The sequence below is a fragment of the Podarcis raffonei genome, chromosome 4 (assembly GCF_027172205.1).
Source record: "Podarcis raffonei isolate rPodRaf1 chromosome 4, rPodRaf1.pri, whole genome shotgun sequence".
Classification (NCBI taxonomy): domain Eukaryota; kingdom Metazoa; phylum Chordata; class Lepidosauria; order Squamata; family Lacertidae; genus Podarcis; species Podarcis raffonei.
This window is the reverse complement of record NC_070605.1, coordinates 87,586,156-87,608,761: the sequence shown is the minus strand read 5'-3', so window position 1 is coordinate 87,608,761 and position 22,606 is coordinate 87,586,156. Positions and strand designations below refer to the sequence as shown.

The window sequence follows — 22,606 nt, the reverse complement described above, 5'->3', positions numbered from 1 at the left end:
GAGATGTCTTTCACATCCGCCATGCTTGCTGTTCTATCTACAGCATAATAGCCTGAACAATGCAAGCCTGCAGAACTCCACAAATGCCTCTTTTATGGGCTCTTAAATCAACGGACCAGACAAGTTCAACTCCTCTTTGGGGAATATGTGATCCCTCCAAAACAGGGAACTGTGGTCAATTTTCTTTGCAAACTACTCAGTGCACTTCCTGCGCTGTGTGGGAGACAGGAGATGAATTATGGACAACGCAGAGGCAGCAAACGCAGACGTGAAGGCAGGCAGTAGATAAAAAGTCAGAGAAGGGGAAGCTGACCAAGACTAAAACATTTGAGAGAGAGCAAGAGGGAGAGAGATGTTCAACGGCTAAATCACCCAAACTCTTTTGCCAAACTATGACATGCCTGGTTTCCTGTGCTTAATTTTTTTAAGACTTTAAAAAAAAAATAGGGAGGGGGATAACCAGCTGTTCTTTGTATAGTCCAGGAAACAAGTTTGATTTATTGCTCGAAGGCTAGTTTCGAAGGGAGAGGGGGGCTTGCCTGTGGCAGCTACGGTACCAGAGAAGTCACTCGGGCCTGTCCACTTTGAAGGGCTCCAAACCGCTTCCTGAACAGCCTCCTTCTACACTCATCACCTCTGACAGCTATTATTGACAACGGTTTGACTGGGGCCTGGGAGTATTTTAAAGCAGCAGGGGTCCGGCCGGAACAATCTAGCTGTCAATTACCTTTTCCCCTGTTGTGAAAAGGGGGCCCAGGACAATGCCGGAAAGCTCAGCGGGTGGGTGTGCTGTTCGAAGTATGTGACCCACTCTGCATTCAAAATTGACTAAATGGCGGTGCCTGCCTTCTCCCCCCCCCCCGCCTGCCACCCCCAAACTGCCTGCTCTGATGAGGATGGCTGGAGCTGAAGGTAGAGGTGTCGCCACGGAAAGGTTCAGAAGTTCTACTCAGGCAGAACTGGCATGGCCTTTTATTAGCAGCTTGCTGCTGCTCCCTTCCTTTCTTATGTTAGAGAGGATGGGGGGTAGGGATTATTTTATTTCTCCCGTCTCTCCTTGCTCAAGCAGCCCTGACCACAGAGAACGCCCAAGCCGCAGTACCTATATTGTGTGTCTTTAAAAAAAAAAGCTTCCTGTGAACACTGATGACTTGCTGAGCGGCCTGTCCATCATACAGGCCCCTTTGTCCATCAGTCACTTCCCATTTGAATTTGACTGACTGAGGAACCCGGAGTTATTTGTAAAGAACAACAAGGCTTTTCATTCATAATTTCAGGAAGGGGGGTAGGGTGGGGAAACCGGGGTGCTAATGACCCGCCTTGAATAACCGGGGGAATGTGGTTTATTCAAGGCAGGAAGATGCCCAACTGGCAAACCAAATGATTTAGAGGAGATGGGAGAGAGAAGCAAGAACAAACAATGGAATCAGGTTCACATCCCTATAGGAATCATTATTATTTTTTAAGTGTTTAAAAAAGAGGTGGAAGCAGGTTGAGGTGGCAAGCAGGAGGGATAATCTAACTTGTTATATTTCATTCTGTTGAATTATTTTCTTACATTTATGACCCTCCTTCCTCCCTAGAACTGATGGCAGGGTACATGTAATTCCAAAGCAGTCATACATCCAGGCCTTGACCAGACTCAGACCTGCTTTTCTCTAGCAAGCGTAAAGTGGCCTCATGGTCTCAGTGTGTCTTTGGATATCCCCAAGTGTGCCATCAAGCTTCTGCAAAAGGATTGCCCTATATGAAGTCAGGGCAAGGAAGAGGAAAGAATTCCGCGTCTGTTCCTAGAAGAGAAAGGTACTTCTTAAGCTAGATTGCAGGAACTTTTGAAGACACTCAGAGCATCTTTGCTTCCTGCCCATTAGATGAAGAGCTTTATCTGAAGCCAGACCAGTTGAGATGAGAACATCAGAATACAGTGGTACCTCAGGTTAAATACGCTTCAGGTTACATACGCTTCAGGTGACAGACTCCGCTAACCCAGAAATAGTGCTTCAGGTTAAGAACTTTGCTTCAGGATGAGAACAGAAATCGTGCTCCAGCGGCACGGCGGCAGCAGGAGGCCCCGTTACCTAAAGTGGTGCTTCAGGTTAAGAACAGTTTCAGGTTAAGTACGGACCTCCGGAATGAATTAAGTACTTAACCTGAGGTACAACTGTATTCCTGCTGGATCAGACCACAAGACCCATTGAGTCCAGCATCCTCTTCTCAGCAGCCAAGCTATGCCAAATCCACAAGCAAAACACATGTGCAACCGAGGGCACCAATTTATCCCCACATTGTGGAGGCACATCACATCACATGTCATGTCATGTGATGCGCCCCGTCTCCCCCTAGTGTGCTCGCATGGGGTGGGGAATGGGAAGCGCAGAGCCTGGCTCCCCGCTCGGCCTTCTCTTGCCTGTGCAACATCAGCAGGGAGGCAGAGCAGGCTACGGGATTTGGGGGAGAGTCCAGCCCCCTCCTTAAAAAAATGGGGGAGGCTGAAGACCCCTCAGACCCTGCTACTTGGCACACCTGAGTGAAACAGCACTATTACCATCTGGGACTCCCAGAAAATGGCATTCAGAGGCATCCTGCTTTCAACAGTGAAGGTAGAACATAGCCAATCTGGCTAGTAACCATTGATGACCATATCCATGATTGCAGTGCCCATCAATGTCTCTTGTGGGAGAGAGTTCCATAGTTTAACCATGCACCAGTGGCTTTTTTTTCAAGGGGTAGTCAAGGGTGCGCAGTACCGGCACCTCTTTTTTGTTTTTATTAAAAAGTGTGTTTTTATTAAATTTATTTATTAATAAATTTAACTGAGGTCCAGCGCTGAGGGCCTTCTGGCGGTTCCCTCGCTGCAAGAAGCCAAGTTACAGGGAACCAGGCAGAGGGCCTTCTCGGTAGTGGCTCCCGCCCTGTGGAATGCCCTCCCACCAGTTGTCAAAGAGAAAAATAACTACCAAACTTTTAGAAGGCATCTAAAGGCATCCCTGTTTAGGGAAGCTTTTAATGTTTAATAGGCTATTGTATTTTAATTTTTGTTGGAAGCCGCCCAGAGTGGCTGGGGGGACCCAGCCAGATGGGTGGGGTAGAAATATTATTATTATTATTAAATTTATTAATTTGTTATTTTTGTTTTTATTAAAAAGTGTGGCAACTTCATGGTGAGTACTGGCGCCTATTTTTCTAGAAAAAAGCACTGACTTGCATTATGTGAAGAAGTGCTTTCCTTAGCCAATCCTGAATCTTCTAACATTTAGCTTTACCAGCTGGCCCCAGATTCTAATGTTGCGACAGAGGAAGAACAACTTATCCCTATCCACTTCCTCTACATGTATATATAGCGCTCTCATGCAATCCCAGGCTCACCTTTTTTCAAAACTAGACAACTCCAGATGTTGTAACCTTTCCTCATGGAGGAGATGGGGAGGGAAACACCCTAAAACCTAGAAATGACGTAATTATTTGGGGTGTGAAGGCAGAGGAATTCCTGAGCTAGCCTATGTTAAAATGATCTGCCCAAGCTAAGGCCATTAAGAAACAATACAGGGCCATTGAGAGCCATTGGCAATGCAAGAGGACTGTTCTGCCCCATTGCCCTGAGGTATGAACAGAGATTTGGAAGGTTCCCAGGGTAACTGGGTGTGAGGTGAAAGGAAAAGAGAGTTTTTAGCAGGGTGCTCTGGGAAGAAGAAGAAGGAAGAAGAAAAAGTGGGAGCCATCTTGGGCAGGCTGGCTGCAGGCTGGCTGGAAGAGATGCTTCAGACTCCAGGGCTGCACTGCTGTGGGGGACAAGCCCATCTTGAAATGACCATACTGCAAGATCTGGATTCCTTCCATGCAAACTGAAGGTGTAAATAGGTGAATAAACCATGTTTCTTAAAGCTAGGACAGCCTTGGCCGTGTCTCATTTCTCCAAAGAATGACAGACACTGTGTGAGTGCCTGGGACCCCAAGGGTTCTTGGCACTGCTCGGCAGAGAGAGAGGGATGCACCCAACTTATGCCTTGATCAGTTTGATTGCCCTTTTCTGAACTTTTTTCAACTTTACAATATCGTTTTATATATATATATATATATATATATATATATATATATATATATATAAAATTAAAGATTAGTTTACAAAAATACGTGCATTGTCTCTTTTTTCAAGTTGCATTTTCTACAGATTACAGTAGTACCTCGGGTTACAGACGCTTCAGGTTACAGACTCCGCTAACCCAGACACAGTACCTCGGGTTAAGAACTTTGCTTCAGGATGAGAACAGAAATCACGCAGCTGCGGCAAAGCGGCAGCGGGAGGCCCCATTAGCTAAAGAGGTGTTTCAGGTTAAGAACAGTTTCAGGTTAAGAAAAGACCTCCAGAACGAATTAAGTTCTTAACCTGAGGTACCACTGTAGTTCCATTTGTTGTGAGACATTAGTGTTATATACAGTGTTAGGTTAGGAAGAAAAGGGATGGAAAGAGGGGGACAGGGGAGTGGTATCAGCAAAAAGAAAAGAACTCACTCTGAAACTCACTTACAGATAGTACCTAACACCATGGAAACTAGTGCTAATACGCCCAGGAACCTCACCAAAAGGCTGGAGAGGATGCACCTCCACAGGCACATACCTCCACATGTGGTGGGAACGTCCCAAAATCCAACTCTTCTGGACATCAATCCCACAAGAAATATGGAAAATAACTAAGCAAGTGTTAGAAATCACCCCAGAACTGGCCCTACTTAACATCTTCCAAGATCATAATGCCCACTCACATCATAAAGAGCTTGTAATATTCTTTTTGAGGTGAGGCAATTAGAACCGCTTGCAGTATTCCAAGTGTGGCTCTTTTCAGTTCCCATCCTTATGATCCCTGACCTGGAAGTGTTTAAAGCCAGGTTAAATCAGGAAGATGCTTGGAGCATGGAATGAGTCATGGGGTCACCTGGGAGCCCTCATCCTTCCTCCTCTCTGTGGCCTGTAGTGGTTTGCTTCAAGTGACACCAGAACGCAGAACCTGTTTTGGAGCCCGGTCGATCCTGACAGTGTTCCAGATGGTGACAGACGAATCAAAGACTGCCTGGCTGCTCTTGAGACAACTGGGTGGATTTCTTGATCTCCCAAGGCCTCTCTCAAAGAGCAAGTTGCTGTCAGAGATAATTAAGCCCTTTTCCTTCCTTAGGCGCATTATTATCTTCCCTCCTTCCTTTGGCTTCATTACTGCTCTTTCAAATGCTCAAACATGAAAAGAAGATGTCAATTAAAGGTTTATGTTTCTAAGGAAATACCAGGCATTAATGCTTGCCTCCCACTCGCTAAACAACGTCCTGGATCAATATCTTTGCATTAAGCCATGAGACAATGTACAAAATGCTCAGGGGACGCAGCAGACAAGCCATGCAGCCATCCGCTTGCAGGGAATAAGTACTTTGAGGAAATGCACCCAGCAGAAAGATAGCTATCTATTTGGACTACTCAGCTCTTAACCAGAAATGAAACAGACAAATTATACACTGCATTTCTTCCTCTCTCGCTCTTCCTCCTCAGCCCCCTCCTTATTTATAAAACATGTTTAAGAATTTATTTCTGAACTGCTCCTGTAGACATTCCTTGATTCACAGCCATGGGGGCCGCTTACAATTATGTAGTGAGATTGCTATAGGCCCTTGAATGGAGACGTACCCAAAAGGGAGGATGTATGGCTCTGGGATGAATTAGATGCCACAGAGAAGATGCAGGTCAACAGCAGCAACAACTCTCCTCTTCATCCATTTGTGTGATGGCCTGGGAATCGGATTCAGAAGCTGAACATGAGGAATCCCAGCCTGCACAGGATTCCCCGCCTACAGAACCAGCTGAGCCGGGGCTGGGCCTGAGCCTGAAGGGTCCTCACCTGTGCTGGATCCTCAGGTGCAGGCACCAGCTGAGTCTGCTCTGGCTCCTGAGGGGATGGAGGACCCATTGCCTGCAAGTGCTCCACTTTCAGCCCTGTCAGAGGAAGCTGAGGTTGCCTCTGGGTCCGGTAACCCTCCAGCCTCTCCTGAGCTGCAGAGGGAACTAAGTTCCCGCAGGAGGAGTGCTCGCCTCCAGGCCAGGAGAGGCGAGTCACCTGTGGACCAGGGCCGCCCTATGCCTCAAGGCAGATAAAAGCCAGCCAGCCCCAGTCCCAAGTTGCAGGAGCAACATTGTTGGTAGCCTGTTCTTGCCTGCACCCTGTCCTGCTTTTCTGCCGGAGCTCCTGACCTCACCCGACTCCCTGCCTTGGACCCAGCTTCAGCTTTCACGGACTGCCTCCCTACTGCACCCTCAACCTCAGACTGGACTCGGACCTCGCCTCTCGGTTAGCCCCCGGGACCAGCACAATTAGTGTCTCTCTCTCTCTCTCTCTCTCTCTCTCTCTCTCTCTCTCTCTCTCTCTGATTTTATGTCTGATAAAAATAAATTTATGACACAGAAACAGTATGTTCCAATTTCTTTGCCCCCGTGATGTCATAGCTGCTGCTGATGTCATGCTCAAGATGTTATACCAGGAACAGGTGGCACTACATTGATATCTGAAGCACATGTCTTCTCCTGAAGAACCTTGGGAACTAGTTAAGGGTGCTGGGAATTTTCTGGGAATGTGCTCACATTCTGCTCCCTGGTTTCCCACTGGCTTCTGGTTGGCCACTGTAAGAACAGGATACTCGACTAAACGGGGCATTGGCCTGATCCAGTAAACTATTATTATGCTCTTACAGTAACGTAGCTTTGCGAGCGGAAAACTACAGTTCCCGGGGTGCTTTGGAGGAAGCCATGTGTTTTAAACATATGGTATGGGTATGACATCATAATTTAAGTGGTTTTGCAGGACCTTTTCTTACTCCATATGCAGGCTAAGGGAAAGCCCTTACTTGCGATGATCCTGCACACAGAAGGGACAATCTTTAAAAGATCCTTGGCACATACAATCCTAGCTTTGAGGGATTATAGCAGGCCAACTAGTCCATTCTTCTGCTCTGTATGTAATATATCACCAGCTAAGCTTTGAGATGGGACGTGGGTGGCGCTGTGGGTTAAACCACAGAGCCTAGAACTTGCCGATCAGAAGGTTGGCGGTTCAAATCCCTGCGACGGGGTGAGCTCCCGTTGCTCGGTCCCTGCTCCTGCCAACCTAGAAGTTCAAAAGCGCGTCAAAGTGCAAGTAGATAAATAGGTACCGCTCCGGCGGGAAGGTCAATGGTGTTTCTATGTGCTGCTCTGGTTCGCCAGAAGCGGCTTAGTCATGCTGGCCACATGACCCAGAAGCTGTATGCCGGCTCCCTCGGCCAATAAAGCAAGATGAGTGCCACAACCCCAGAGTCGGCCACGACTGGACCTAATGGTCAGGGGTCCCTTTACCTTTACCTTAAGCTTTGAGATAGGGCAGTATATTATGATGTCGGAAAGCAGGCGGGGACAAAGAAGGCAGTTGCCGGCCAAACAGACAAGTAGTGTCGCCATGCACAGCTTCTGCCTTTTCCTGGTGAGGCCGGGTGCATGCTGTTGCCCTGGGCAGAGCACATCAGCTGGGGCACCACATGGCACCGCAAAGCCCAAGCCTCCCGGGAACCACCAGCCACGGCTCGCCCCAATGATAGTTTCTTGATGCTCGCGTGGCAGCTACCATGAACCACTGTTCGGATCAGTGCGAGTAGGAACGGAGGGAGAAGGAAACCTGCCAGCACTCGCAGGGCCAGAGAGGGAAACAAAGAGGCTGGCAGGCGAGTTCACCTCCTGAGCCCAGCGGCTGGGCTGTGGAGGGCAGGGAAGGGGTGAACATCAGGACTCCAAATTGAAGTTTGCGATGCTGGCTGTGAAGGGGATTTTGTGACACAGAATCTGATTGGAAACTCTGAAATTGCTCTTGTGGTTTCCACTTCAAACTGATTTCAGGCAATGTATCAATACATCGCCTAGGCTTAGTCACTATGGCCCTATTTATTCCCCAGCCATGGGTATAGCCAGGATTTTTTTGGGGGGGGAGGCAAAAAGTTGTTGAGCTCTTTTGGGCAGGTTGCCCCCCCCCCCAAAAATTGTTGAGCTTTTTGGAGGAGATCACAGGTAAAAAAATCCCCCAAAATGAGGACATTACGGGGGCAGGCTTCCGCTGGGGGTGCAGAACCTCAGTTAACTGAGTACTTTTAATGCTTTTCAACACCTTTTGAGGATTTTGGGTGGCAGCTCCTGCCCTGCCCCCTTGGCTACACCCATGTCCCCAGCTACTAATCTAAAGGCAGAGAACCTCTGAGCAAGTGCAAAGATAGCAAAGGCTGCAGCTCACAATCCACTTGGTCCTGAACAGGTCCACTGCCTTTGACAGGATGAACCCAATGCCATGGCAGCCCTCTCTAGCATCCACCACCCCTAAGCTACAGAAAGGGGATGATTGTGTCAGAGGAGATCCTTGCTTGCAGCAGGTTCAAAACCAGCTTTGCACGCCCTCTCTGAAAGTACGCCGTGGGATTATTACATCAAAAAGCCCCTTGGGAGCCTCAAGCATTGGGGATGAGGCTCGCTTTGCCCTCTTTTCTACCCATAGGACTATGTCCCCCTCCCTTGCCAACAACAAATGCAACTGCTAGAGCACAAAAGGCAGAAAATGAGGTTACTGTTGCAGCAGATGCATGGCAGCTGGGTGGAACGCTGCACGGGCCAGTTAAATACGGTAGGCTGAGTGGAGGAGGTGCTCTTACCTGCTTGGCCTAGAATGGCCTGGCAAAATGCCCAAACTGCATTCACAAGTAGCTGCAAAACAGCTTCCAAGTAGCATTACACAACAAGGAGAAGTTGTGCTTCCTCTGCCTCAGCTCCCACCCCATCCCTGCTCCTCCCTGCCCCCCCAGACTAGAAGCTTGGGTTCTGTTTTCAAGCCTTATCAATGGCCTCTCATTGCACTCCTGAACAGAGAAGGTGATGGGCAACTCTTTCAGCCAACTGTATCTTTCTATGCAGGGAGAGAAGCCTATCTTTTCTCCTGTTCTCCTGCTCCGAAGTATTTCTTTGCTAACAGCACACAAAGCAGCTCAATTCACTGCTCCCTCTAGCGGGCACAAAGCCATCAAACCCTTGCCATTCATAAAATTGCTGAATGAAAAAAGATTTGCCATTGGGACAGTACACCTGGCTCTCTATGCTGCTAACACTGCCATATGATTGGAAGATGTGATGTCTGTCACCTGCAGTGCTTTGGAGCCAGGTACCCCCTGCTCCATCCCCCAAAGGGGGCTGGAGCATCCACAAAGGACTGCATCATCAGATACATTTACAAATGAACTGTCATTAAAATAAGGGATTTCTAGCAAGTGATCAAAGAAACCTGTATGGAAGTTGCTGGGGTTTTTTTTTAAGTCAGGAATGTCCATAACTCTAAAACAGAATGTTCCAATTAAATAACCATGAAAAATATAGAAATTGTAATTAAAGGGATCCAAGTCATACTCTGAGTAGACCCATTGAAATTAATGAACTTGAGCACATTAATCAGGCTGCTCTATTACTCAGTGGTAGATCACCCCAAACTTCTAATGTAATGTGTGATAGATGCTTTATAGAAGTGAAATATCCCCTTTAATCTTATAGATTTTCATTAATTTGAGCTATTCTAAGTTTTAAAAGGCTGCTCCGCACACAAACACACTGTATTACTTGCTTTGCACTTGCAAATAATGGTTCACATACGCATACTGACACACCCAGCATTGGACTTTTGAAAGTCTTTTGAGTCTGAGGTTGCTGGGTGCTGAATCTGAAAATAGGAGACTTGCAAAATCTGCTTGCTACACAGTCCTCTGCATCAGAGCCTATAGGGTAAGGATAAGAACAGTATGAATGAACTGGGCTGCACAAACACCTCCAGGGAGACTTTTTCATTATTTAGCCTACTAGTCCAGCTCTTATTTGCAAAGTACTTGACTCTAGCTCCAAATTTCTAGCAGCTGGGCTACTAATCGGTGCCGGCTCCCTGGGGCCCTGGGTGCCTGTGCACCCACAAAATTCCCCATGAAGAGGCCAGGCACCCACAACTTTCAGTGTCAGGGCCATGCACGCTGCATGGCACCTATGGTCGCTGGCCATCTTCTGCATTTGCATGTTATGTGAGTTTTATCACGCGTATTTCATGCAGTCCATTCCTATGTGTTTTACTCAGAAGTAGGTCCCACTGCATTAAATGAGGCTAGCTCCCAGCCAATAGAAACAGGACGACATCCAAAATAGGACATACTCCACAAAATGGATGTTGTATTCTTGAGTGTTTACTCTTTGTCTTCTTTTTTAAAAAAACCTGGGAAAGAGTTGTTGGATGTGGCATAGGTGTCCCTCTGCCTGGTCCTGTCGTCTTCTGCCTGAGGAGTGATGCTAACGTCACTCTGTTCATTCCACCTGCCAAATGGGCAGGCGAAAGTACAGCCAGAAGAATGCCCACAGCCTGCAAAAAACACCCAGAAATTGGGAGAGGGAGAGGAGGAGCTGAGCTAGCCCAGGATCTGGTAGGTCACAAACTGGCCCCATTGTCAACGAATGTAATGGCAATGGGTCCAAATTTCTGTGCCAGCTCTGCTATTTGTCTTTCCTCCCACCTTGGCAGGGCTGTGGGTGTGGCAGTAGCCCTGCCGCTCTGCAAAGCCTCCCTAGACAGCAGCTTGGGTTCAGATTGCACGGTAATATTCTAACAGCCAATGACATGCATTATCTTTACCTAATAGGCTCCAATGGGGAAAGTCTGGTTGATTTCGAAAGCTTAGTATTAAATTACGCGTAGAAAGTGAGACTGGCTGGGAGCCTGTGCAGAGAGAGAGCCACATCACATTATCATATCTTGGCTTATTGAGTCAAGATATGCTTGCATCTTTTATTTTTGCAATTGAACCAGGAAGTCTCTCGTTCACCAGAGTTTCCTGTCTTATCTGATCTGAGCTGGGAAAATATGGTTGCCAACTTCAGAACAAGTCAAGATCTCAAATCAACTTCAAAGCGACATTTAAGATCCTGACTTTGTGTCCAAAGCTAACCACTGTTTCTTGGGCAGACAAAGTGAGAAACTATGGTTAATTACACGCTTCCTGGTTTAATAACAGCTCACTGCAACGGGGTTACGTGTGCAGGCAGAATTTAATATATGAACTTAATATACTGAGATGATCATCTGAATGTGGTCATACTTCTCACTATACACCAGTGTGCCTAACCACTGCCTCCCAGTTGTTACTGGGAGTGCAATTACCTCCAGGCCCAGCCGGCATGACCAAGAGTCATGGAGGATGTGAGTTGCAGTTCAACATCTGGAGAAAGAAGTCTGGAGAGAAGGAAGTCAACCACTTTTGCTCCAGAAGTCTCCAAACACTTAACAGTGCAATCCAGGGCATGTTTACTTGGCACTTAATCCCTAGGAAATGTGGGTAGGATTGTAGCCAAATTAGGCCTTGGTGAATGAGTGTGAATTCCGTTGAGCAAAGTGGGACTTAAAGGTAAAGGTAAAGGTACCCCTGCCCGTACGGGCCAGTCTTGCCAGACTCTAGGGTTGTGCGCTCATCTCACTCTATAGGCCGGGAGCCAGCGCTGTCTGGAGACACTTCCGGGTCACGTGGCCAGTGTGACAAAGCTGCATCTGGCGAGCCAGAGCCGCACACGGAAACGCCGTTTACCTTCCCGCTAATAAGCGGTCCCTATTTATCTACTTGCACCCGGGGGTGCTTTCGAACTGCTAGGTTGGCAGGCGCTGGGACCGAACAACAGGAGCGCACCCCGCCGCGGGGATTCAAACCACCGACCTTTTGATCAGCAAGCCCTAGGCGCTGAGGCTTTTACCCACAGCGCCACCCGCTTACTTCACCGTAAACAAGCCAAGGATGGGGGCTGCCACTCCAAATCGGGCTCTTTCCAGGGAGCCCTGGTGAGATTTGTGGGAAGATAAAGTTTACTGCTGTCACCCACAAGCAACACATTTGGAATTAAAGTGATTTCGTCACCTTTCCCAAGTGGATGACAATATGAACCAGGAAATATGTGAGCATTGTGGCTGCCTGTTGGATTTTTTAAATAGCTGTAGCCCTCGCAGTCGCTGAACTGTCTTGAATGTTAAGGAAACAAGCGTAATTGCTTTCTGAATAATGTTGCCAGTTTGTTCCTTTCCTTCTCCTACCCACGGCTGTGGTACAATCGATTGAACTACCCCAAGATAAATGCCACCAGTGGTCAAAGTTCCTGGCAGAATTTATCCAAAGGACCATCATTGTAGACGTCTTCGCATCATTTTTTAAAATAATGATAATTTTGAAAATAATGAATGGATCCCTGGTGACATTCAACGAAGCAATGGATTCCAGTTTCTCCAATGCCAATGGCACCATTCTAGTCCTACCACCCACCAGATTCTTTCACCCATATCAAGAATGAATCAGCTTGTATTTCATTTGCAGGCTGCACCCCTAAAATATTCCTGAAACTGGAGCAGATAAACCAATTCTAAGTACACTTACTCTGGAGTAAGTTTTCTCGATTGCACCCATGCAAGGAATTGTTCCTGAATGGGAGCTCCAATCCAGGACACTGTTCACACAACGGCAAGTCCCTTTGAGTTGAAAAGGGCTTTTTTTACTTGGTCTGCCGGAAAGCTCAGTTGGGTATCCAACTGATGCTGGTAATATCAAGGCTGCAAGTTCCATCCCCATATGAGACAGCTGCAGATCCCTGCATTCCAGGGGGCTGGACTAGATGATTCACAGGGTCCCTTCCCACGCTATTATTCTGCTTCACCACAAGCACCAAAAGGGGCCATCTTCCGCGTGTAAACTCAGGGCAACCGGGCTCAACAAGGTTTTGAAGCCCATTTCCCTTTTTCTCAGCGCTACATTCTTACCCGCGCTCACTTTCTCTTTTCTTTCCTGGATCATGTGTAACTTTCTTAAGGCGTCCCGTGAGCGTGCAAGGATTTCAGCCCAAAGGGTTGCACGCCACAGTCTGAATGCTCCGGAAGGAGCATCTCGCTAATCCCATTTTTAACTGAAGGGGCGCGGGGGGGGGGGAGGAAGGGAAGAGAGAGAGAGAGTTGGTAGAGAAAGCGATGCAAAGAACAGTGGGATCCGGCCTGTTTCAGGCACGCCGTGTTCCGCTCCTCACGTACACTAACGTGGGGGAGGGCGACTCGGGCTGGGAGCTAACACTTGTACACAGCGTATCAATTGTGTTAATCCACCGAACAATGTGTCCTCCCCTTCTTACAAACACAGCGCCTTCTAAAATCTGCTAGGTGATTGGATTACCTTCTTTCTCAAAGGAGGGGATGGGTGGGAGCGGGGCAGGACGTCTAACATTAATGATGCAATTCTCAAACACGTGTTCTTTTGGGTCAGCCTTGTTGACTTTTGTCACGTCTACTTTGAGAGTAAGTTGGCCGAAGATTGCGAGCGACTCACTTTTCATAATTATTTGAGGGAAAAGGAAGGCATTGGGGGTTGTGTATGTGTGTGTTTGTTTTGGAGGGGGGTGTCTACTCGCGAGTAAACGCAGTATGAGAGGTGGCTGCCTTGGAGCTGCGATCCTAAATATTGTCATTTGCAATATCGATAAGATCCTAAGGGACAGTCAAGTGAATGGTTCCAGGGTCGCGCCGTCCGATCCTGTTCATGTTACATTAAGTAGTAAATCCCATCCAATTCAACGAGATTGATGCCCAGGTTACAGCGTGGAAAAGGATCGCAGCCTTCCTAGAATCTCCCTTTACAAATTTACAGGGCTCCTACTACCCAGACCCACTCCCGAGTAAAACAACTCTTTTGCACTTTGGGATTTCAGCCTCGAAGAGACCTTCTGGAATTGCACTTCCCGGTAACATTTGCTCACGAGTAGTCCCCGGAGCAATCGACAGAAACATAGCCCGCAGAAAACCTGCTAAGCAAGAGAGACACATCTCGGAACAGCAAAGGGACTGTCTGAACCTTGGAGGGGGGGGGATAAGAAGAGCCTACTCTAGAGTAAACGGCTGTAAATTCCGACACGGGGGTGGGAAAGAAAACCGCCCACAAATCTGACACGAGCTTTCTTGGAAGAGGCCATCTCCCTAAAGCCCGTGGAACAGGCATTGGATCGGCGCGGAATGCGACTTACTTCCGAGTAAGCGTGCGTGGGAGGGAGGGAAGGAAGGAGTGCGGGGGGGGGAGAGGGCTCTCGAATCCCCGTCGATCATTTCTCTTTGTCCAAAATGTCACCGGCGACGTTTAAAACGCTTTCGGGTCACAGTCCCCTCCCTCCCTCCCTCCTTCCAGCTTGCACCGAGAGCGGAAATTATTGTGGAAATAATACCCCGATCCCCTGCAGTTTTCGGTGTGCGTGTGTGTATGTGTGTGCCTAGACTTAACCCCATCCGCGTATAACAAAAAACAGGGGGGGGGGAGGAATCGAGGAGGGGAGAGAAAGAGAGAGAAAGAAAGAAAGGAAAAGGAACGAAAGAAAGAAAAAGGAAAGAAAGAAAAGCCGTTGGATCGGCGAATGGGCTCCTCTCCTCTCTCCGTCCCTCCCCAAGCTGGTGTTGCCCTTTTGAATACCTCCTGGCGCGCTCTGCTAAAGGCTAGCTCCCAAGCTCTGGCAGGCGGAGAGGTTGGGAGGGTAAGTGAATGTAAGCCCGGGCGAGCCAATGAGGTAGGACCGGATACGATATATCCTCTGGGACAACAACTGCTCTGTTCCTCCTCAGATCCACATGACGCCATTTACTGCTGCTTTTGCGGAGAGATCACCCTGCCTCCTCCGGAAAGAAGAAAAAGAGAGGGGGGAGAGAGAGAGGGAGGGAAGGAGGGAGGAGGAGGTGGAGGAGAGAGGGCGGAAAAACGCTGGAGCGCTGCAAGGACGGATCTCCAACCTGCCTTCCTGCAAACGCGCCACAGGCAGCAGCAACTGCGGCTCTCGAGCCCCGCTGACTTTTCCCTCCCTCCCCCCAAAAAGAAAAAAAAGGGGGGAAAGAAGGGGGGAAGACCTTGCTCTCCTCCTCCTGCCCCTCCTCCTCCTCCCAGTTTGCAACCAGCAAAAGCTGCCTTGGGAAGAAAACGCAGGCGCTCACGTACAACACACATTTGCCCAGAAGACGGGGAGAGAGCTCGCCAACCACTTAAAAGAAGCAACAAGCCCTTAGCGCGCGCACCCCCCCCCACACACAAAAATTTACAAAGCGAAATCAATACAGATTGCAACCGATCGGGACGCCCAAGCTGGAAGAACAGAGCGAAAACAACAGCTCCTGGTCCGCGGCAACCTTGGGATTTTATTCTGTTTTCTCCTCGTTCTCGCCAGGAGCCACTCACTTCATGTCGCTCGCCTGGGCTCGCCCTCCCCCTGTGTATGATGTATTAAGCGAAAGTGACTTGGGATTGACGAATCGGCCTCTTGTCCATTGAGAAAAAGAGAGAGAGAGAAGCAACAGCGACAAGGAAATCAACGTGTGTGATTGCGAAGGAAAAGGGGGAAGAGAGGAAGAGAGAAACCCTCGCCCCGTCTGGAAAAAGGGACTTTTTAGACACACACACACGCACACATTTGTGGTTTGTTTTCTTTGCTATTTATTATCAGCCGTCCCTACGGAGAAGACAGAAGGAGGCGCGGGGGGGAAGCAACTTTGCGGTGGATTGCCTGCTTTTTCCTTTCTTTTTTGCTCGTTTCAATGATTCTCGCTCGCAACCTGGACTCGAAGTGAGTTTCTGGAACAGAAGAACCGCTTCTGTTCTCCCCCTCCTTTTATTTTCGTTTGGCTTCGGGGTTGCGTTTTACTCGTCAACCTCAGGAAGAAGAAAATCCAGAGAGCGGGGTGGAGAGGAGAAGGGGTTGTGAGGAGGGGAGAGAGGAGGAGGAGGAAGAAGAGGAGGGTTCATTGCAAAGCAAGCTTCTGCTTCTATATATATGTGTGCCTGTGCGTTTTAAAGTGACTTGTTTGCAAGGAGACAAATGCAAATTTCAGGCCGATTCCCCTGGTAGAAGTCCTGCGAGGGGTGTTTCTTTTCTCTTGTGCACGGCAAAGAGACTGCAAAATGGTGTGTGTGTGTGTTCGGGGAGATTGCCTTGGGAAAGTGTGTCTGCGTGTGTTGTTTGGGGGTTGAGATTTCTCGGGTGGGAACAGATCGCGGAGTTCCTTCGCGCTTTGAAGGATTCCTGGCGCGTCCTTGCGCCTCGCGGATGACTCTGCAAGAGAGGAAACCCCTCGCCTCGCGCCATTGGGGGCGAGCGTTGTTTTGAAAGGGCGGAAATCTCCCCTCAGGTTGTTGAAGTGAAGCTATTTCTGCAGGGAAGCCTTGGCGGCAGCGCCTTCCCCTCGGTTTGTGCACGGCACGCCGCGGTGGCCAGCTTAGGAAACGTGCGTCCGAGTTCGGAACAGTTAAGCAGCTCCGTTGCTTGCAAAGAGAGCCTGTCAAAAAGGCTGGGTTGCAGGACAGGGGGGGGGTAAAAAAACCGAAGCAAACAAAAACTTGGGTATTTTCTTTTTCGCAACTCCTTCTACCCCAACTCCAATTGCTCTGTAGCTTCTTAGATCCAAGCTCACCTCGTACTTAGCCGCCCTCTTTTCAAACTTGTGCACTTGGAATGTGCAATTCGGAAGTGAGCGAACGTCTTTAAGTGTAAATCTGGTTTTTTTGTTGCCAGTGGGAGGGATGGGTAGAATCTCCCACTTAACCGGATTGTCTTCTGAAGTGCATTTTTTTCTTTTTTGACATCTGCTCTACCTTCTTTCTCTTCCCCCTCCCTACCGCCCCGGGCCTTTTTTTGGAGGGGGGGATATGCAGAAGATTGCTACTTTTGGAAATGGCTGGTCATGTTTCTTTTTTCTTTCTTAAGGCTTAATTTGCCCCACCCCAGTGCCTGCTACATAGACTCAGCCCTAAATAGGGGAGGGAGGCATTCAAATGGGGGGTGCGAAGACGAAGGGGGTGTTCTAAACACCCCTGAGATAAAGCACCCTAAATATTATTTTTTTAAAAAAATTGAAAGCTTGTGGGTGCTAAACTATGAAAGACAGCAGCTTTTGCATGGAAGAAAAGGGTGGTTGTGCACTATATAAATTCTTCGTCTTTTATTCAAAAGCCACCCCCATCCGCACCCCTGATCTACTTCGCGTTTCTTCCTTTGCTAGTGAATGGACTTTGGCTTTTTAAAATCCGTGGGACAGTTGGCACATACGTACAACACCACAAATCCTGGCACAGAGGATTTTAAAATAAGGCTTCAGCAGTTGTTGCATTTGTTAGAAAGCAGGGTGTTTCGTGGCTGGGGGGGGTGAGGGGACTTTGTTTGTTGATAGTGTAGCTGGATCTGTCGACCGGGGAATGCGTTTCCCTCCGGGCTGTTTGTGATGGGGGGAGGAAGAGTTGAGAGTCCTCCTTTGTCATTCATGAGATGGGGATTTGCTTGAAATTTACGCAAATCGGACAAATGCCCAGCAGGCGCTCCCTTGGGGGCAGACTTCCTGCCAGACCTGACTTCTTGGAAGCTGGAGCTGGTGGGATTTGATGGCATTTGGGTGGGGGGAGAGGGAGGGGAGGGGATTGCGTGAGCAGGTGCCTCGAAGGTGCTCAGGACGGAGCAGATATGTAAGTCACTTTACATAACTGAAGCAGGAAAGAGCCCTTCCCCATCTCCTGCTGGGAGGAGGAAGGAAAGATCCTGCCAGGCTCTCCTGATAAGGCAATCTTATTACAGTACAAGTCTCCGTCTCTCTTCACCCTCCTCTCCACCCCCCGCCCTGCTTGTCTCCTGTTGATCTCCAGGTTGTCTGCCTTCCAGGGAGGTTCCTTTGAACACAGTATCAGGGCAGCCTAGAGGAAAATGAGCAGGTTCCTGGGATCCCACCTGCTAGGCGGGTTGTTTTATGTATGAAAGGAAGAAGCCTGTAATAAGGAAGGAAGGAGGTGATGCTCCCTGGCTGGCGGGCGGGCGGGCAGGGAGGCAGTGCGGGAGGAAAACGTGAGACAGATCTTTCCCGACGTGTGGATTGTGGACAGATTTTCAGCCGGCACTGCTTACTTGGAATTCAGTGGGAATTCCTTCCAGAGAGATAAGACTGCACGGGGTTGCAGTCTTCACCTAAAGTTTGTAGTATCTTGCACAGCCACCTAAATTTAGTAGTACTTTTTTTTTTAAGGAAAAAAATCAGTTGCTATGAGGTCATTGCAATAGAGAGGACTATACCTTGATTTTCACCCTGTAATTACTGCAGATTATTGGGTGGTTTTTATGTGCCGGCAAATCCAAGCCAGAATTTTAAGTACTCCTTAGAAGTAAGTCCCACGGAGTTTAATAGTGCTTACTTGCAAGTATATGCATAGGCTTTCACTGATCTGATGCATGTTTAGTCAGAAACGAGCCCTGCGGATTCCAGTTGTGTAAGCAGCCGGTTCCTATACTTCTCTTTAACTTAAAAGTAAGTTTCACACTGAATTCAGTGGAACTTATTTCCATGTATGCACCAGGTTGTAGTGTCACTGTAATGTGACCAAGAGAATTCTCCTTTTGTTGAACAACTGCTCCTCAGACTTTTTTTTTTTTTTTGCAAACTGGATCCTGTTCATTTGTGAGAGAGAGGTATTTAGCCCAGCTGTTTTCTAGTTGGCAGTCCTGTCGCTCTCTGTCTATGCTTTATCAAGATTCCATTGTAAGTAATGGTGGTTCAGGTAGTGCTGTTCAAGTTGAAGCAATATTGTCATAGGCTGTTCCTGGAACCATGTGGCTTGCAGATTGCACGCAGGATATTTGTGTATTGTAAGCCAAACCACTTTTTTTTCCCTGGCAGTGCCCAGGAAGTGGATGGATTATCTCTGGGTGTTATGAATGCACAATGAAAACCCTTACAGTGCTCAGCATTGTAAGCTTCAGGTGCTGGGGCTTAGGAATGCAAAGTTGTAGACAAATATTAAAAGTTCTGCAGAGAGGTACTTTGTATATGCTTTTTGGCCTGCACTTAAGACCAGCCTCAGACACGTTGTTGCTACTTTATGCTTTTCGCAGTGTCGTTGCAGAAAAACACATTTTTCCTTCTTCTTTTTTTGCAGCATGTTAAAGCTCAGTGTGGAAAGAAGGACGTATTTGCTAGGCTTGCACAGGATAGAAAAAAATACCACTCTGTCATTGGAAAGTTCTGTTTTGCTTGTTTAAAGTCTGCTACATATAGTGCAGAGGAAGTCCCAGCTCTTCCTATGGCTTAAGCCTGTAGTCCTGTATGTATTTATTGAGGAGTGGACTACAGTGAACTTGGGTGCACTGACTTCTGACACTCTGGTTTTTTACTGCAAAAGTGTGTTACAATCTGTGATCTGTGATTTGTCAAGAGTTTCAGACAGCTAAGGTGTCTAGATCCACAGAGAGAGATTCAGGCAGGGACATGTAAGGACTCATCGCAGGCTTCTCCCTTTTTTAGGTATACACCTAAATATGAAAACTGCAATGTGGTTGCAAACATATGCAAAGAATGGGTACATTTGTCATTGAGTTTTGTACATTGTACATTTGTACATTGAGTTGCCAGAATTGACTCTTTGGGTCTTTCTGTCAAGTGTACAAGCTTGTACTATGTAGTGTGTGAATTTGTCCTATAATGAACGTCAAGATGTGACTAAGATGCAGGTGTTCTCGGGTTTCCAGAAGAAGAGGTCTTTGCCAATCCTTAATTAAAAAGCAGAACCCTGTAAAATGTAGAAAACAACCACCTTTCTCTTTTTTAAAAATAAATAAGATCCAATTTTAAAACTGGATTTAAAAATGCTCTCTAGAGGTAGGTTGGCAGCATCTCTTCTGCAAAGAAGGTCCATTCTCTTCAAGGGAGGACCATGCTGGAAAGCAAAGCCTCACTTAAAACAGGGATGAAGATACCTGTGGACTTCCAGGCACTGCTGAACTATAACTCTCATTATTCCTAACCATAGTCACTGGGGCTGACAAGAGTTGGAAACCCAACAGTATCTGTAGGGCCACAGGTTCCTTGCCTTTGCCTTGAAATCATAAAAGAGATTGCTTATTTCCACTGAATTGGTTGTCCCCAAGTCTTCTTCCACCATGCTTCCAGGGACTAGCTGCTGTGAAGTGTGTAATATTGAGGGATTTTGCAAATACGCTAGGCAACGTAGCAACAAAACCCTAATCCTCTCTTCCTTTGCCTGCAGGATTTCAGATGTGTTCTAAGCTTCCTGGAGTGATCACTCTTCAGGGTACTGATGGAGACGAGAGCTCAGAATGGCAGTGGGTCACAGCCTTTGCTACAGAGTCAGCATGACAGCGGGAGGCAGTATGGAGAACCTGACCTAAGGGATGTCCTGGCGCAACAGGTTCACGTCTTGTCCTTGGACCAGATCAAGGCCATCCGAAATACAAACGAATACACTGAACCACCTACGGTGGCTCCGCGGCCTGGGGTGAAGCCAGCGCCGCGTCTGCCTCTCCAGCACAAGAGCGAAAGGGCCAATGGATTGACTGATCACCTTAGCAGGGTCCAACATCCCCAGGTCCATGTATCTTCCCGGTTACCACTGTCCCGTTCCATTAGCATGGCCAGCACCGGCTCGCGGGCCAGTACCCGGACCAGTACAAGTAGTAACTCATCGGAACAGAGACTTCTGGGGTCGTCTTTGGGGACAGTTGCGGACGGGATAGTCCGAGTGCAGCCCAAGTCCGAGCTGAAGTCCTGTGAACTCAAGCCCCCTAGCAAGGAAGATCTGCACCTCCATGCCTACAGGTGTGAGGACTGTGGGAAATGCAAGTGCAAGGAGTGTACTTACCCGCGAACTCTTCCCTCCTGTTGGATCTGTGACAAACAGTGTCTCTGCTCGGCCCAGAACGTGGTCGATTATGGGACTTGCGTCTGCTGCGTCAAGGGCCTTTTCTACCACTGCTCCAACGACGACGAAGACAACTGCGCTGATAACCCTTGTTCTTGTAGCCAGTCCCATTGCTGCACTCGGTGGTCCACCATGGGCGTCGTGTCCCTTGTTCTGCCTTGCCTGTGGTGTTACCTGCCGGCTAAGGGTTGCCTTAAGTTGTGCCAGGGCTGTTACGACCAGGTGAACAGGCCCGGCTGCCGCTGTAAGCACTCCAACACTGTTTGCTGCAAAGTGCCCAATGTTCCCCCCAGGAACTTCGAGAAGCTGACATAGCATCGCTCCTCGGGAGTACGGCGAAATAATATGGATTATTCCTTTTTAACATCATATGCAGCCAACTAAACGAGCTATAATTGTGGCACTGTGTCTTAGGAGGATGGGGGGGGTGCGCCCTGAGGTTTGCAGTGATCTGCTCTTCCTCTTGTGTGTTTTCATGGGCCAACTTGATGGATACCTGCTTGTTCTAGTCCACATAATGGAGAGATGAAGGGAGAGATGCTCCGCGGGACCCGACTATTGCATAAGCTAACGCAACTTGAGACACTCCTAGGCGATCTGTCATGTTGTACATGTGTGGGTTCCCCCCCCCAAAAAAAAAATGAATAGTACATTTGTAAATTAGGAAACTACTTCAACCTGCTCCCAATTATTTTCTGCCAGAGATGTGCTATATTTTTGTATATAGGATATTTTCAACTGTGAAAACACGAGTGTCATAGAAGACATGGCACAGGTCACAAAATATTATACTAATATGTTGTACATTCAAAAGAATGTGAATCAATCAGTATGTTTTAGATTGTATTTTGCCTTAAGGAAGCCCTTCATTTGCAAGACTCTGATTCCCCCCCACCCACTTTTTTTGGATTTCATGTATATTGTACAGTTACAGTAAAATTCAGTCTTTATTTTCTAATTTTTTTCAACATATTGTTTAGTGTAAAGAATATTTATTTGAAGTTTTATTATTTTATAAAAAAAGAAATATTTATTTTAAGAGGCATCTTACAAATTTCACCCCTTTTTATGAGGATGCCACAGTTGCTGCAAATAAGGGGTGAAAGATACATATGTTCCCTATAAAATAGAAAATATATTAACGTTTGAAATTAAACTGGGCTGCTTGTCGTTTTTTCCCCTTCCTCCGGTCCTTTGGAATTGAACCGTCTCTTATGAAAGGAAGGCGTTTCTGAATGCAAAAATGAATAATGAAACCATAAAATAGGTTGAGATCTCTTCTGAAGGCTGTTGTTTGATAAGACATGGAATCCTTATATGATTGTAGACGGAAATGCAGAGCTAGTGGAAGTAATGCAACCCTCCAGATCGGCCCTCCAGATGTTTTGAGACTACAACTCCCATTATCCCTGACCACTGGTCCTGTTAGCTAGTGATGATGGGAGTTAGCTAGTGATGATGGAGGGCCGAGTTTGCTTATGCCTGAAGTAATGTATGCTGAAGAGAGAAAGGAGAGTTTGCAGAAAGTGATGACCTGTTTTACAGAAGACCTTGGCTCAAACTTGTTGCCATACTCCTCAGTTGGTAGAGCAAAAGACTCTTAATCTCAGAGCCATGTCTTTGAGCCCCACACGGGGCAAAATAGTCCTGCATTGCAGGGGGCTGGACTATACTATCCTCATGGCCCCTCCCAACTTCAATAATCCAGTGTTTGCCAATGACTCAATATCGTGCCCTCTAAAAGTTGCACTACAATTCCCATCAGGCCTTCCTGGCATGGTCAGGCATGATGGGAA

The 22,606-nt window shown here is 47.7% G+C and overlaps 1 protein-coding gene across 2 annotated transcripts; it reads left to right on the top strand.

Annotated features, from left to right (window-relative positions):
* The first annotated feature begins 14,805 nt into the window (after positions 1–14,805).
* On the top strand, positions 14,806–21,966 carry SPRY2 (sprouty RTK signaling antagonist 2). Of its 2 annotated transcripts, none has more exons than XM_053384548.1 (2): positions 14,806–15,684; positions 20,139–21,966. In XM_053384548.1, the coding sequence occupies exon 2, from the start codon at positions 20,190–20,192 to the stop codon at positions 21,123–21,125; it is 936 nt and encodes a 311-aa protein (XP_053240523.1). In that variant the 5' UTR covers positions 14,806–15,684; positions 20,139–20,189; the 3' UTR covers positions 21,126–21,966. The 2 variants fall into 2 exon arrangements, with proteins under 2 accessions (XP_053240523.1, XP_053240524.1); XM_053384549.1 differs by lacking the exon at positions 14,806–15,684 and adding an exon at positions 15,850–16,022.
* Positions 21,967–22,606: the final 640 nt, after the last annotated feature.